The 16,870-nt window shown below is 41.5% G+C and overlaps 1 protein-coding gene across 1 annotated transcript in view; it reads left to right on the plus strand.

Annotated features, from left to right (window-relative positions):
* The first annotated feature begins 497 nt into the window (after nucleotides 1-497).
* Nucleotides 498-16,870, plus strand: part of LOC117451749 (NACHT, LRR and PYD domains-containing protein 14-like) — a 69,038-nt gene continuing 52,665 nt past the window's right edge. The window contains exons 1-9 of the mRNA XM_071203912.1: nucleotides 498-663; nucleotides 1,029-1,133; nucleotides 7,095-7,330; nucleotides 8,027-8,474; nucleotides 9,382-9,555; nucleotides 10,202-10,375; nucleotides 12,664-12,837; nucleotides 13,484-13,657; nucleotides 15,491-15,664. Coding sequence (XP_071060013.1) covers nucleotides 551-663; nucleotides 1,029-1,133; nucleotides 7,095-7,330; nucleotides 8,027-8,474; nucleotides 9,382-9,555; nucleotides 10,202-10,375; nucleotides 12,664-12,837; nucleotides 13,484-13,657; nucleotides 15,491-15,664 — 1,772 coding nt within the window. The 5' untranslated portion in view covers nucleotides 498-550. The remainder of the gene's footprint in view (nucleotides 664-1,028; nucleotides 1,134-7,094; nucleotides 7,331-8,026; nucleotides 8,475-9,381; nucleotides 9,556-10,201; nucleotides 10,376-12,663; nucleotides 12,838-13,483; nucleotides 13,658-15,490; nucleotides 15,665-16,870) is intronic.

Below are 16,870 nucleotides of genomic sequence, written 5' to 3' on the forward strand. Positions count from 1 at the left end.
AGCTAAATGGACTATTCGACTGCAGGCAGAGGGCTGCTGTGCCTCTTGTCATCATTAATGGACGTCTCTTTAAAATGACCGCTCAGGAGAGGATTTCTCATTTCTCTAACCGTCTGCTGGTTCCCCTCCTCAATTCCTCCGCTCGCATCTCCTGTGGTCGGGACTAAGACACTAGGATAGAAGTCGAGGAGGGAAATTAGAGAAATGACAAAGGGCCTTGGTGCATACATAAAAAATTAAAAACAAAGATTTTAAAAAGTACACATAGCGAACTATGTTAAGAACACTGTATCAAAAATATATTAAGATAGCAATAAAATAAGCAGTACATCGAAATAGAATGCAATACATTATAGAATATAAAATATGTGCAGTAAGAAATATTTAAACATTGTGTGCATTAATGTAATGCGTATAGAGTCTGCGTTGTGGCTGAGGTAAAGTGTCAGTGGGGGGGCCGGGCCTTGTTTAAGAGGCCGGTAGCGGAGGTGGAAGAAACTGTTCAGTGTGTGTCTGCAGTGTTACTGGTTTATCTCTCAGGCTGGAGAAGATGAGTGAGGAAGAGGACACGTCTTCAGTCTCCAGCTGTCTGTCTCTGAAGAGTGACTGCTCTAAAGACAGACCTCTGAACTTCAGTAATGAACCTGGACCCTCAGACACAAAGTAAGAGTTTCTACTGTAAACTGACCTGAAGAGGATTCCGTGTTTATATAATCTGATCATCTGAACTGTTCTTAAAAGATCGGAGTAAAGAAACTCAGTAACAAAGTTTAATTGAACTCTTGCTCCTTGGCATCATCAGTGATATTAATTGATTGATTGATAATAGTAAAATTATCCTCACACTTGACACGTTGGACTTTGTGTTAAAGAAAGCTAATAAAATACAAACATGTAAAACCTTTCACTCTCAAGTGAACTGAAACAGGCACGACTGAAGGTTATGAACAAGTCCAAAAATCTTTAATCGCTCCAAATCTGCTCTCAACAAGAACTGATGATATGTAAAACATTTGTTGTTTCCACAGACGGAGAGCAGAGTCTTCAGTCTCGAGATGTCTGTCTCTGAAGAGTGACCGCTCTAAAGAGTTACCTATAGTCTTCAGCAATGAACCTGGACCCTCAAACACAAAGTAAGGGTGCATTCACATCTAATTGTCCGCTCTCTGGTGCGCACCAGACCACAGTTTGTTGCATTGTTTCATTTTTCAGAAGGTTCGGTTTGCGTTCACACGGGCAAAACTCAAACGGACTATAAACTTTAAACTAGGGCTGTCAGTCGATTAAAATAGTTAATCGCATGATTGTCCATAGTTAATCGCGATTAATCTCACATTAATCGCACATTTTTTATCTGTTCTAAATGTGCCTTAGAGGAATATTTTTCAAGTTTTTAATACTCTTATCAACATATGAGTGGACAAATATGCTTTATGCTAATATTTATTATCATTTGAACAATGACAAATATTCTCATGAATATTAAACACAACAACCTGGAACCTCTCTCATTCAATACAATATTACAATACGAAGTGTGTGTGTGTGTGTGTGTGTGTGTGTGTGTGTGTGTGTGTGTGTGTGTGTGTGTGTGTGTGTGTGTGTGTGTGTGTGTGTGTGTGTGTGTGTGTGTGTGTGTGTGTGTGTGTGTGTGTGTGTGTGTGTGTGTGTGTGGAGAGAGACACTGTGATGGATCATTGGAACTACTGTGCAACTCAAGGCATGTGCTTCCTGCATAAAGTCAAGTGCTCGGCGCAGTTGTCGGCGAAATGTCGCTCCTCCGTTTTCATTGAAACAGCTCCTTATATCCGTTAGCGCAGCTAGCTAGCACCAGATGCTAACAACAACAATACACGTAAGGTGGGCACGTTCTCTCTCTCGCTCGCGCCACACACACACACCCTCCCGGTCCTCCCGATGGCCAGTCGGTGCCTGCCGGTCAGCGTGGAAGTGTGGTCTGCCGCAAGCAGGCGGCAGTAGCAGGGCTGTCAGCATCAGCTTGTAGACGGTATTTTAAAGTCGATGCGCTCTGAAACTACGGGGCGGCCGAGGAAAAAAATACACATGCGTTAATCGCGTTAAAATAATTAGTGGCGTTATTAACGCGTTAACTTGACAGCCCTACTTTAAACACAAGTCATGTGCACGGAAATGCTGTTCAACCATTGGTCAGACATTAAGGGGGTAAAAACGCAAATCCCGGCAATTTCTCCCGGAGCCTCCGCCATGGAGCATCGGCACTTTCGGCCGGTTATTCTCATGCTGCTGTTAATCTGGAGATCAACAGACACTAGCGGCCCGTGCATATGTATATATAATCAGACTACGTCCGTTAAAAAACATTATAACACATATAATGAGACGTTCTGCAGTAAGGAGGGCGTTTCACCGACGACAGGTGTTCTTACTTTTATGTACGGAGCATTTTTACTTTACACGACACTGTTCAACACTTCATTCTGCTTCACTCTTTAATGGCCCGTCCACAGAACGACGCGGAGCTTTGCTGGCGTGTCTCGCTGCAAAAGTTGAGCAATGTTCAACTTTTGACGCCTCGGCAGAAGCGTCAGCCAATCGAATCATATGCCAGTACAAGCTCTAGCCAATCAACCCGTTGCTTGTGTGTCTGGGGCGGGAGATTCATGTGATTGGTTGTTGGCCGTGTTTCAGACACGCCCACCTGCAAGCGACAACGCACGCTGCTGTGTGGACGGGCCGTAACTAAGCAACCGCGGATGTCTTGAAGGATTCTTTCGCTAAAGATTTTGAAGATATCCGCGTTCTTGTGACACGTAAATACTACGCTTCCTATGTTTTGGTGCGGACTGCGTTCACACCATGAACCGCTCCAGAGTTCGCAAGCAAGCGCTCCGAGACCACCTATTTTAGCGGACCAGAGTCCGGTGGTTTAGTTCACTTCAGAGGTCTCGGACTGCATTCACACCGACCCAAACGAACCAAACCAAGCGGCTGAACGCACCAGGGTTCGATTCAACCGGACTACACAAGGCTGGTGTGAAGTCTGTTTCTACTGTAATCTGACCTGAAGAGGATTCCGTTTTTATATATTCTGATAATCTCAACTGTTCTTTAATAATGTGTGCAGTAGTACAGAAAACACAGTAAGATAGTATGGAAACACTGTAGAGGAAAGTAAACAAGGAGAGAAGCATTCTCTGATTAGCAGAGTACTGGCATGAGGACAAGACGAACTGACGAACTGACAAACAACAAGGGGAGACTGGGGAATTTAAGCAAGAGGTAACTGGGCACAGGTAGAAACAATCAGGGGCGGGGCTGGCGCTGATGAGCACGGGAGACACACACAAGCGTAGGGAGTCAAGGAACCTGGAATGAAACATAACAGTTGAGTGTCAAAACCAAACAGGAAGTGGGAGACAATACAATAATTGACTAAACAAAGATGAAATGTGACTGACTCAACACTTTTGACGGTACACAACAATTGTCATGTGTGCATAGCTACAGTGTAGTTATGACAATGTAAATATGAGGTCACAGGCTCCTCCAACAGTGCAACACAATACAACAGATAAAATAGTACAAGTAAATAAAAATAAAATAGAATATAATAAAACCAGAATTGGTAGAATCAATGTACAGTATCAGTGGCATAAAATGATTTTAAAATGACAATAATATTGATAAATAAATTCACACAACTTGAAAAATTACAACTTGATTGTAAAGTTTGTGACTGTGCAAACTTACCTGCTTTTTACCTGCTTTTTGACTGCCCAGGCAGTCCAGAGATAGTTACCGGACGCACCCCTCACACTGTAAGGTCATTAGTCACGCACAGCGTGCGACCGGTCATAAACAGACTTTCAGCAAGTGAATGGGTCGTTGTGTGTTCCGCGTTGTGCGTGTATGAAACTATAACCACAACATAACAAACGAACATCCTGTAACACCATAACTCCTGTGAACAATTAAAGTTTGGATATCTACACCCCCTGGATTGCTGAAATCTTTCTGACAGAAGATTTAGGCCAGACTTGTATACACCAGCATTCTTTATTCATAATTTCACAGTGACGCTCTGCAAAAAGTGCTGAGATTCTGCTCCTGACGTCACTGACGATCTGACGTGAATCACAGAAGGAAACATCAGCACCCAGAGCTCTACAGTAGCTCAAATTACATCAGGGTTATTAATGTACGTGTATCAACCAGAGACTGGTACTCACAATATAATAACTGCTGGCAGTGTGAGAAAAAGTTTTTAGAGAGTACTTGTCCATGGACAAGTGAGTTTTGCAATGTACTTGTCCGAATACATTTTTCACTTGTCCAGAATGGAGCCACTGGAATCTTCTTCTTCGTCATCGTATTTTACATTTTCCCACGGTTTTTGACACCGCTAACGTAAGTGAGCGGTAACACTTACTGCATCACACATAGGGGTGGGTATCGTTTGGATTTTAACGATTCCGGTTCTGCTTTTCGATTCCGGTTATTTTCGGTTCTCGATTCCGGTTCTTTGAGAGGGTAAAAAATAAGTCCCATGACAAACTGGGAGAAAAATATATTTATGAAAACATTAAGTCAAATCTGTATTCCTATTTACAAATCACTTCATACTGTTGAATTTCTTACGGTTATTGAATACAATTATATAAAAATAATCTCTGCATTGTTTAGTTAGTTCTAAGTGGTGCAGTTTGAGAATGTACAATTGGCCCAGTCTCCTCTGATGTTACACTGCAACCTGCCTGTGAGACAGAGTCCAACCACACATCTCCAACACATAGGCCTAATAATAATAATAATAATAATAATAATAATAATAATAATAATAATACATTATTATTATCTCAAAAAGAGAGATGCTAACAAATAATCTAGGAAGTTTAACCACTTGGATTAAACCGGAGGTGACAAGTCTCGGTGTCATCCTGGACTCAGATTTGAACTTCAACGCCCATTTAAACAAAGTGACCAAAATAGCTTTCTTTCATCTCAGAAACATAGCGAAGGTAAGACCATTCATAAATCAAATGATGCAGAGAAGCTAATTCATGCTTTTATATCTAGCCGACTAGACACTGCAATGCACTATTCACTGGTCTCCCCAAGAAAGCTATAGACTCCAGCTCATTCAAAACTCTGCAGCTAGACTACTGACGAATACCAAAAGGAGGGAACACGTTAGTCCTGTCTTAGCTACTCTACACTGGCTTCCTGTAACTTTTAGAATTGATTTGAAGGTGCTTCTCCTCACATACAAAGCTCTAAATGGACAAGGACCCAGCTACATTGCTGACCTCTAATAACTACACACCCGCCAGAACACTGCGATCATCAGATGCAGGTCTATTAGAGGTCACCAGAAAGAGTCATAAGAAGATCGGTGATGCAGCCTTTGTAAACTACCCACGTACATGTTACCCAACAATATTAGGGAAGCCAATACATTAGGCATTTTTAAAAGGCAGCTTAAAACCTCTCTTTACCAAAGCATTTGACTGATTTTACACTATTATACTGCACTATTCTCTGTGATTGACATTGCACTATTTCTCTATGTTTTATTCCCCATGTTTTTATTTTTAATTATTTTATCCCACTTTATGCTTTGCTCTTGCTGCTTGTTTTACACTGATTTATGTGTTTTTTTACTGATGTAAAGCACTTTGAACTGCAATGTATGAGTATGAAAGGTGCTATACAAATAAAGTTATTATTATTATATTTATAGCCTATAGGCCTAGCGCTTTTCTACAACTCAAAGACGCTTGCACCGTACACATGTCCTGCAATACACATGCTGCAGCTGCCCAGCTGCTCACTGTTTGTAAAAGTAAATAAATAGTATTTTCATTTCAATAATGTACTTTCTATACCCTGCTTCATAAACAATACTGACATCCCTGTGCTCCTCCGAGTCTGGGGGTCCGGGGATGTGAGGACAGCGCGAGGACACAGACAGGGAGGCTGCTTCACTTCATAAAGGAAATGGCGGTCAATATTAACAACCAGGAGCTAAAACGCTTAATAACCTTCATTACGTGTTAGAGGAAGAACATAAGAAAGTTTGACAAAGATGAGGCTGTTAAACGGGCAGCGGATCCGCTGTGTGTAGAAAGAGAGAGAGAGAGAGAGACGCTGAGCTGCGCCGTGCAGCGATCAGCTGATACCGAGCATAGAGAGAGAGCTGCAGTCCGCGGGGCTCGGCCTCGCCTCCTGTCCTCACAACTCTTATTAATCCCGGTACCGCACAATTGTTATTTGTTCCTACTCGGAACCGAGTTTTGCTTCCAAACCCTGCCACTGTGCTACACTTCCCACCCGCTCCGCCCCCGTCTAACAGTACAGAAAGCGGCGAGATGCATTTCCTTATGAATCGACAAGCAGAACCGAAACTAACATTTCTAAACGAACAATGGCGGACACGGACAATTTGCGAATGAGTTCTGCCTTTTGTAAACTGAATTTATTAATAATTTGTCAATAAATCAGTGCGAAAAACGTCACTTGTCCGCCGGACAAGTCAATTGAAAGATCTACTTGTCCGATATTGTAAATAACACGTCCCGGACGGTGGGACGTGTACTTTTTCGCACACTACTTATGACTAGATTAAGTTATTCTGAGTGTTGATGGAGCAGCTACAATGTTAGCTTAGCTTTAGTGAAACTGATCTCATTCAGAAAACAAACATTTTAAAGTGTTTTGATGACAGACCTGACAAAGTATTAACTCAGGCTTTTTACAAATCACTATCACTGTTAATATTACGGCATCCTTTACATATTGTTATTGTAATTAATTCAAGGCAAAGTCGATTTAAATTGGTTTTATAATGCTATAGTGTACCAGATTAATACAGCTGATGTGTGTTTTAGTAGATGCAGGGAACATGTGCTCCTCTGGGTAATGTCATGAATCCAGACAGGATGCTTTTGCTTTTATAATAATGTGAAGCTTAAACTATCGACCTGATCATGAAGATATATTATATATAGTCCTTTTTTTAAATACCAAACTAGAATTTGCCACCTTGTTGTACCTTTGGTGAGAATCAGCTCCACTAATGTAAAGTGCTATAAAGGATGTGTTCATCTCCACAGAGGGAAGAGGAAGAGATGTGTTCCTGTGGAGGAGCAGATGTCCAGCTGTGCTCTGTGTCAGGACGTCCTGAAGGATCCAGTCTCTACCAGCTGTGGGCACTGGTTCTGCAGACAGTGCATCACCTCATACTGGGAGCAGCGACCTCCATCAGGAGACTCCTGCTGTCCCCAGTGTGGAAAGAGATCCAGAACCAGAGCTGGACTGCAGACAGCCAGTCAGACCAGCTCTGTACGAGGTAAGAGGCCGAACACATGCAGCATCTTTATCTCGGTCTGGGCGCTGGGTGTTTACTCTTCCAAATAAACACTATCATCTGATCTCTTCAGGCATTGTTTTTAAGTGTGTACAGAAATATTTACCATGGGACACCTGTGTTTCCCTAAAAAAAGCTTTCTATCTTAATCTCAGAGAAACATTAGCCCTGCACAAATATAACATTTATGTATGATAGTAGAGATCTCTGCCAGATAGTATTTGGTTGTTCCTTCAGGAGTCTTCATACCCAGAATTGTTCATCTATATTATGCCGTTGCTAATGACGACCATACTATTCTTATTTTGTTTAGTGTTGTGTTTTTAGGCATAGATCTTCTTCCAGGCGTTATTTATTTGTGTATGAAAAAAGAAAGTAGTGTTTCCTTAGTAATACTTAGTAAATACTGGACAGCTCTTAAGCTCAGGGGAACGTTAACCCTGCAAAGACATTTTACAGAAGATAATAAATATATCTAATGGCTAGGATTGATGTCTGTATGTCCATGATTCTTCCTGGTTCATCTATTTTGGGTTTAGTAGAATGTTGTACAGCGTAGACATTAAGCTGTTTTATTAAAATCATCACTTTTAAACACTGTCTCTATTTTAAGTTAATTTTCATCTTTAGATTCTAAAAAAGCATTTTCTTATTCTCTCATGTTTCCTTCTCTTTCAGCAGATAGTGGTCTGCAGGAGGTTGTAGATGAACATAGGGTCAGTCTGAGGAAGAGATGTGAACGTGTGACTGAAGGAACTGATCAAAGTGAAACCCTCCTCATTAGCATCTTCACTAAGCTCTACATCACACAAGGCCTGAGTGAAGAGGTTAATACCCAACATGAGGTGAGGCAGCTGGAGACAGCTTCCAAGAAGAAGACCCTCCATGAAACTCCAATCAAGTGCCAGGACATCTTTAAAGCCTCACCTGACCAGCAGACTCCCATCAGAGCGGTCCTGACCAACGGAGTTGGAAAAACCATCTCTGTGCAGAAGTTCTCAGCTCTGAAGTTTGACCCCTCCCATCTGAGAGATCTGGACCTGAGTGAGAACAAGCTGCAGGATTCAGGAGTGGAGCTGCTGAGTTCTGGACTAAAGAGTCCAAACTGCAGTCAAGAGACTCTCAGGTCAGTTCAATAACTGGACATAATAATATCATTATGATATATATATATTTTTATATTCATCATCTGTAGAATTTACAGAGAACAAATATATTTTAAAGATTTTCTTCTGTTTTTGCTAATGGTTGAATATTGATCAGAATAAAAAAGATCAGAGAAGCTGAATGTGTGACAGAGAGTGTTTCAGCTTCCACAGACTCACTCTGTGCTCCATGAGTCAGAGAAGATGCTGTCAGTACTGAGTGTGAGGAAATAATTCTGTCTTTACTTCTAGATATTTAACCTTTTCTGTGTGTTGACATTTACGATCAACCCTGCTTCTTATCTCCTCTAAGGAATGTGCTAATGCACTCATGTTGATACTACCAGGTTTTATGGCCTGACCTAGCGGGCAGAGGGAGTTTTACGACTGTGAGAACCCTGGCTTCTAAGCCCCACGGATGTCAGAGACATCTCCATTGTTCCCAGGTGTTCACGTACCTTCCCCCAATATGTGGGTTGACTCTTTGTAAGCTAGTTAAAGGGTCTACCAAGATGCGAGGCTGATCAGATTTGACATGACAACCCACCCGTGCAGTCAGAACCTTTGACTGTGTGAATTTCTCCGGCCGATGCTTGTATTAAATATCAGTGTTTGACATCAGAACTCCTGCTCGTCCTGTGTGTCCTTCATGAGTCGGTGACTCCCACTGCATTGGTACACAGAAGTTTCCTCCACACTGAGGAGCTGTGAGGTAGATGAAGGAGTTGTTAAACATCTGATGAGAGAAACTGCAGCAGAGAGTTTGAGATTATCAGGGATTTGTCTACATCATTGCTGACATAAAAACCTTCTTCAGCTCTGAACAGATTATTAAACCAGGAGTTATTTTAAACAGGAACAATATTTTCTAAAGTTTGTTTTATTCAGACTGGAGGACTGCAGTTCGTCAGAGATCAGCTGTGCTGCACTGGCCTCAGCTCTGAAGTCCAACCCCTCCCATCTGAGAGATCTGGACCTGAGTAGCAACAAGCTGCAGGATTCAGAAGTGAAGCTGCTGAGAGATCTTCTGGAGAGTCCAGACTGCAGACTGGAGAATCTCAGGTCAGTTCTCCATCTTTTGCTTCTGTGCTGAGATGAGGAGAGTTGTGTTGACTCTGAGCTGCAGACATCAGGCTGATATCACTCTGATCCTCACTGAGCATCTCAATGCTGAAAATCCTACATTGCAAAAATGTCCTCATTTTAGGTCGCATTAACATCTAATAGTCCGCTTCTCTGGTGCGCACCAGACGACAGTTTGTTTTCAGAAGGTTCGGTTCTTTCACTAGGGAAAAACTCAAACGGACCATAGACTTTAAACACAAGTCATGTGCTCGGAAATGCTGTTCAACCATTGGTCAGACATTAAGGGGGTAAAAACGCAAATCCCGGCCATTTCTACCGGAGCCTCCGCCATGGAGCATCGGCAGGTTATTTTCATGCTGTTGTTAATGTGGAGAGCATATCAACAGACTCTAGTGGACAGCATGTTTGATTATATAATCAGACAACTTTTGATAAAAAACATTATAACACATATAAAGAGAGACGTTCTGCAGTAAGGAGGGGAGTTTCACCGACGGAAGGTGGCTCTGATTTTTAAGTATACTTTTTTGTTTGATAGTTGTTTTTACTTTAGACAACACTGTTCAACACTTCAAATAGGAACTTTGTTTTTCTAAAGTTACATCATGTTTTCTTTACTCAGACTCGAGGACTGCAGCTTGTCAGATATGAGCTGTTATTATCTGGCCTCAGCTCTGAAATCCAACCCCTCCCATCTGAGACATCTGGACCTGAGTCTCAACAAGCTTCAGGATTTAGGAGTGGTGCCGCTGAGTGACTTTCTGGAGAGTCCAGACTGCAGACTGGAGAATCTCAGGTCAGATCTCCATCTTTTGCATCTGTGCTGAGATGAGGAGAGTTGTGTTGACTCTGAGCTGCAGACATCAGGCTGATATCACTCTGATCCTCACTGAGCATCTCAATGCTGAAAATCCTACATTGCAAACATTTCCTCATCTTAGGTCGCATTCACACCTAATAGTCCGCTTCTCTGGTGCGCACCAGACGACAGTTTGTTTTCAGAAGGTTCGGTTCTTTCACTAGGGAAAAACTCAAACGGACCATAGACTTTAAACACAAGTCATGTGCTCGGAAATGCTGTTCAACCATTGGTCAGACATTAAGGGGGTAAAAACGCAAATCCCGGCCATTTCTACCGGAGCCTCCGCCATGGAGCATCGGCAGGTTATTTTCATGCTGTTGTTAATCTGGAGAGCATATCAACAGACTCTAGTGGACAGCACGTTTGATTATATAATCAGACAACTTTTGATAAAAAACATTATAACACATATAAAGAGAGACGTTCTGCAGTTCTGCAGTTGACTCTGAGCTGCAGACATCAGGCTGATATCACTCTGATCCTCACTGAGCATCTTAATGTTGAGAATCCTACATTGCAAAAATGCACTCATCTTAAACACCTGAAACTCATCTTATATTCTGCAGCATGCTTTAAATAAACAATATAAAAAATACAACAAATGAATATTTCTATTTAAACTCCAAAACACTAATATTTTTCAGTTTTCTGAAGCTACACGATGCTTTTACTGACTGACTAGTTCAAACTCAGGGTTCCCGCGGGGTCTTAAAAAGTCTTACATTTTATAATCACAATTTAAGGCTTTAAAAAGTCTTAAATATCATCAAAGAAATTATAAAGGTCTTACATATGATTTAAAAGGTCTTAAAAATGATCTGATTTGAAAGGTAGTCTACTCTGTGTTGCGATCACGTCTAAATGTGTTTTGGGGGAAATGTCCGGGCTGGAAAGTAACCAGTACGGTTAGAGCCTTTCAAATCCCTCCAACAATTTGTATTGAAATAAATCAACATGGAACCAGTAATCACTAACTTTGCATCCCCCCGGCCCCTTATCGGAGAACACCCAGCTGGTAACCTAGCAACCAAGCTTCAGCTAGCGAGAGCACGCTTGTGAACCGTTGCCCCGGTGTTATGTATACCTGTCGAGATATGCATGCACCTCACAGGAGCGCGCACAGCGTAAAGCAAAAACTCCCAGACATTTCAATGATTTGTACGGCAAAGTACGGTTTGGAAACTATATCATTTCCTTTTGGAGGGCATGCATAACACGGCATAACACCGGAGCCTCGCTGCGGGGAAACTTTTGCTCTGTTCAGAGTTTGTTCTAATCCGTCAAAATGACAGACTGCTTTCAGATGTTTCCGTCATTGTTAAAAAAAACTGTCATAGATGGAAAATATTGGGTTTATGCGACCACTGCCTCCGGGCGACGTTTAGGTCTACGTCAACCCTAAAAGCGGAGGTGCTATCGACGCTAAATACCGTAGCTAAACACCAATCATACAACAGCAACTATAAAAGATTGTAGCCAAGGCAGCAGAGCCAAGAAGATAGCTCTTGTCACACATACATACACAGAGACATGCACACACACACTTTCACGGTTAGGCAGTTCTTTTTTTCGGGTGTTTGTCTAACACGCTAACACAGCTCTGTGTACTGTTACGCTGTTATGCTCAGTCATCGTTCTTATGTTGAACGTGAATACATTTACTTTGAAAGTAATTATGGGACATAATTCTTCTTTCATAGCAATTTTCCTTCATACTTTCTTGCCGTGAAATAGGTCTTATATTATATTCAAAGTGGTCTTAAAAAAGTCTTAAAAATACTTGCATTTGAGTTGGTGAAACCTGCAGGAACCCTGCAAACTGAAGATGCTGTGATTTGATGACTCCACTATTCCTAAAATAAATATTCTGGACATTTTTCATCGCATTTCTTCAAAATTCCTCCTGAAATATTTGTGATCTTTGTGAACGTTGAGATTATGAGTTGAATCAGTTTCTGTGGGTTGTATTGGTCTGGCTGCACATCATGAGTTAGTGTAGATGGAGCAGAGTTTCAGATGTGAAGTCACCTCTTTATTATTGAAGGAGAAGCACGTTGTCTTTACTATTAATGAGAGATCTTTGCACTGTTTCTCTCTTACAGTTTTTACCTGTTGGAGTTTCACTTTCTAACCTTCTTCATCTCTGAAAAGATTATTAAACCTTGAGATATTTCAAATAGGAACTTTGTTTTCTAAAGTTACATCATGTTTTCTTTACTCAGACTCGAGGACTGCAGCTTGTCAGTGATGAGCTGTTATTATCTGGCCTCAGCTCTGAAGTCCAACCCCTCCCATCTGAGACATCTGGACCTGAGTCTCAACAAGCTTCAGGATTTAGGAGTGGTGCCGCTGAGTGACTTTCTGGAGAGTCCAGACTGCAGACTGGAGAATCTCAGGTCAGATCTCCATCTTTTGCTTCTGTGCTGAGATGAAGAGAGTTGTGTTGACTCTGAGCTGCAGACATCAGGCTGATATCACTCTGATCCTCACTGAGCATCGCAATGCTGAAAATCCTACATTGCAAACATTTCCTCATCTTAGGTCGCATTCACACCTAATAGTCCGCTTCTCTGGTGCGCACCAGACGACAGTTTGTTTTCAGAAGGTTCGGTTCTTTCACTAGGGAAAAACTCAAACGGACCATAGACTTTAAACACAAGTCATGTGCTCGGAAATGCTGTTCAACCATTGGTCAGACATTAAGGGGTTAAAAACGCAAATCCCGGCCATTTCTACCGGAGCCTCCGCCATGGAGCATCGGCAGGTTATTTTCATGCTGTTGTTAATCTGGAGAGCATATCAACAGACTCTAGTGGACAGCATGTTTGATTATATAATCAGACAACTTTTGATAAAAAACATTATAACACATATAAAGAGAGACGTTCTGCAGTAAGGAGGGGAGTTTCACCGATGGAAGGTGGCTCTGATTTTTAAGCATACTTTTTTGTTTGATAATTGTTTTTACTTTAGACGACACTGTTCAACACTTCAAATAGGAACTTTGTTTTTCTAAAGTTACATCATTTTTTCTTTACTCAGACTCGAGGACTGCAGTTTGTCAGTGATGAGCTGTTATTATCTGGCCTCAGCTCTGAAGTCCAACCCCTCCCATCTGAGAGATCTGGACCTGAGTCTCAACAAGCTTCAGGATTTAGGAGTGGTGCCGCTGAGTGACTTTCTGGAGAGTCCAGACTGCAGACTGGAGACTCTCAGGTCAGTTCTCCATCTTTTGCTTCTGTGCTGAGATGAAGAGAGCTGTGTTGACTTTGAGCTGCAGACATCAGGCTGATATCACTCTGATCCTCACTGAGCATCTTAATGTTGAGAATCCTACATTGCAAAAATGCACTCATCTTAAACACCTGAAACTCATCTTATATTCTGCAGCGTGCTTTAAATAAACAATATAAAAAATACAACAAATGAATATTTCTATTTAAACTCCAAAACACTAATATTTTTCAGTTTTCTGAAGCTACACGATGCTTTTACTGACTGACTAGTTCAAACTCAGGGTTCCCGCGGGGTCTTAAAAAGTCTTACATTTTATAATCAGAATTTAAGGCTTTAAAAAGTCTTAAATATCATCAAAGAAATTATAAAGGTCTTACATATGATTTAAAAGGTCTTAAAACTGATCTGATTTGAAAGGTAGTCTACTTCTGTGTTGCGATCACGTCTAAATGTGTTTTGGGGGAAATGTCCGGGCTGGAAAGTAACCAGTACGGTTAGAGCCTTTCAAATCCCTCCAACAATATGTATTGAAATAAATCAACATGGAACCAGTAATCACTAACTTTGCATCCCCCCGGCCCCTTATCGGAGAACACCCAGCTGGTAACCTAGCAACCAAGCTTCAGCTAGCGAGAGCACGCTCGTGAACCGTTGCCCCGGTGTTATGTATACCTGTCGAGATATGCATGCACCTCACAGGAGCGCGCACAGCGTAAAGCAAAAACTCCCAGATATTTCAATGATTTGTACGGCAAAGTACGGTTTGGAAACTATATCATTTCCTTTTTGGAGGGCATGCATAACACGGCATAACACCGGAGCCTCGCTGCGGGGAAACTTTTGCTCTGTTCAGAGTTTGTTCTAATCCGTCAAAATGACAGACTGCTTTCAGATGTTTCCGTCATTGTTAAAAAAAATCTGTCATAGATGGAAAATATTCGGTTTATGTGACCACTGCCTCCGGGCGACGTTTAGGTCTACGTCAACCCGAAAAGCGGAGGTGCTATCGACGCTAAATACCGTAGCTAAACACCAATCATACAACAGCAACTATGAAAGATTGTAGCCAAGGCAGCAGAGCCCAGAAGATAGCTCTTGTCACACATACATACACAGAGACATGCACACACACACTTTCACGGTTAGGCAGTTCTTTTTTTCGGGTGTTTGTCTAACACGCTAACACAGCTCTGTGTACTGTTACGCTGTTATGCTCAGTCATCGTTCTTATGTTGAACGTGAATACATTTACTTTGAAAGTAATTATGGGACATAATTCTTCTTTCATAGCAATTTTCCTTCATACTTTCTTGCCGTGAAATAGGTCTTATATTATATTCAAAGTGGTCTTAAAAAAGTCTTAAAAATACTTGCATTTGAGTTGGTGAAACCTGCAGGAACCCTGCAAACTGAAGATGCTGTGATTTGATGACTCCACTATTCCTAAAATAAATATTCTGGCCATTTTTCATTGCATTTCTTCAAAATTCCTCCTGAAATATTTGTGATCTTTGTAAACGTTGAGATTATGACTGGAATCAGTTTCTGTGGGTTGTATTGGTCTGGCTGCACATCATGAGTTAGTGTAGATGGAGCAGAGTTTCAGATGTGAAGTCACCTCTTTCTTATTGAAGGAGAAGCGCGTTGTCTTTAATATTAATGAGAGATCTTTTTACTGTTTCTCTCTTACAGTTTTTACCTGTTGGAGTTTCACTTTCTAACCTTCTTCAGCTCTGAAAAGATTATTAAACCTTGAGATATTTCAAATAGGAACTTTGTTTTCTAAAGTTACATCATGTTTTCTTTACTCAGACTCGAGGACTGCAGCTTGTCAGTGATGAGCTGTTATTATCTGGCCTCAGCTCTGAAGTCCAACCCCTCCCATCTGAGACATCTGGACCTGAGTCTCAACAAGCTTCAGGATTTAGGAGTGGTGCCGCTGAGTGACTTTCTGAAGAGTCCAGACTGCAGACTGGAGACTCTCAGGTCAGATCTCCATCTTTTGCTTCTGTGCTGAGATGAAGAGAGTTGTGTTGACTCTGAGCTGCAGACATCAGGCTGATATCACTCTGATCCTCACTGAGCATCTTAATGTTGAGAATCCTACATTGCAAAAATGCACTCATCTTAAACACCTGAAACTCATCTTATATTCTGCAGCATGCTTTAAATAAACAATATAAAAAATACAACAAATTAATATTTCTATTTAAACTCCAAAACACTAATATTTTTCAGTTTTCTGAAGCTACACAATGCTTTTACTGACTGACTAGTTCAAACTCAGGGTTCCCGCGGGGTCTTAAAAGGTCTTACATTTTATAATCAGAATTTAAGGCTTTAAAAAGTCTTAAATATCATCAAAGAAATTATAAAGGTCTTACATATGATTTAAAAGGTCTTAAAAATGATCTGATTTGAAAGGTAGTCTACTTCTGTGTTGCGATCACGTCTAAATGTGTTTTGGGGGAAATGTCCGGGCTGGAAAGTAACCAGTACGGTTAGAGCCTTTCAAATCCCTCCAACAATTTGTATTGAAATAAATCAACATGGAACCAGTAATCACTAACTTTGCATCCCCCCCGGCCCCTTATCGGAGAACACCCAGCTGGTAACCTAGCAACCAAGCTTCAGCTAGCGAGAGCACGCTCGTGAACCGTTGCCCCGGTGTTATGTATACCTGTCGAGATATGCATGCACCTCACAGGAGCGCGCACAGCGTAAAGCAAAAACTCCCAGATATTTCAATGATTTGTACGGCAAAGTACGGTTTGGAAACTATATCATTTCCTTTTTGGAGGGCATGCATAACACGGCATAACACCGGAGCCTCGCTGCGGGGAAACTTTTGCTCTGTTCAGAGTTTGTTCTAATCTGTCAAAATGACAGACTGCTTTCAGATGTTTCCGTCATTGTTAAAAAAAATCTGTCATAGATGGAAAATATTCGGTTTATGTGACCACTGCCTCCGGGCGATGTTTAGGTCTACGTCAACCCTAAAAGCGGAGGTGCCATCGACGCTAAATACCGTAGCTAAACACCAATCATACAACAGCAACTATGAAAGATTGTAGCCAAGGCAGCAGAGCCCAGAAGATAGCTCTTGTCACACATACATACACAGAGACATGCACACACACACTTTCACGGTTAGGCAGTTCTTTTTTTCGGGTGTTTGTCTAACACGCTAAC

Source organism: Pseudochaenichthys georgianus, chromosome 8 (genome assembly GCF_902827115.2).
Source record: "Pseudochaenichthys georgianus chromosome 8, fPseGeo1.2, whole genome shotgun sequence".
NCBI classification, from domain to species: domain Eukaryota; kingdom Metazoa; phylum Chordata; class Actinopteri; order Perciformes; family Channichthyidae; genus Pseudochaenichthys; species Pseudochaenichthys georgianus.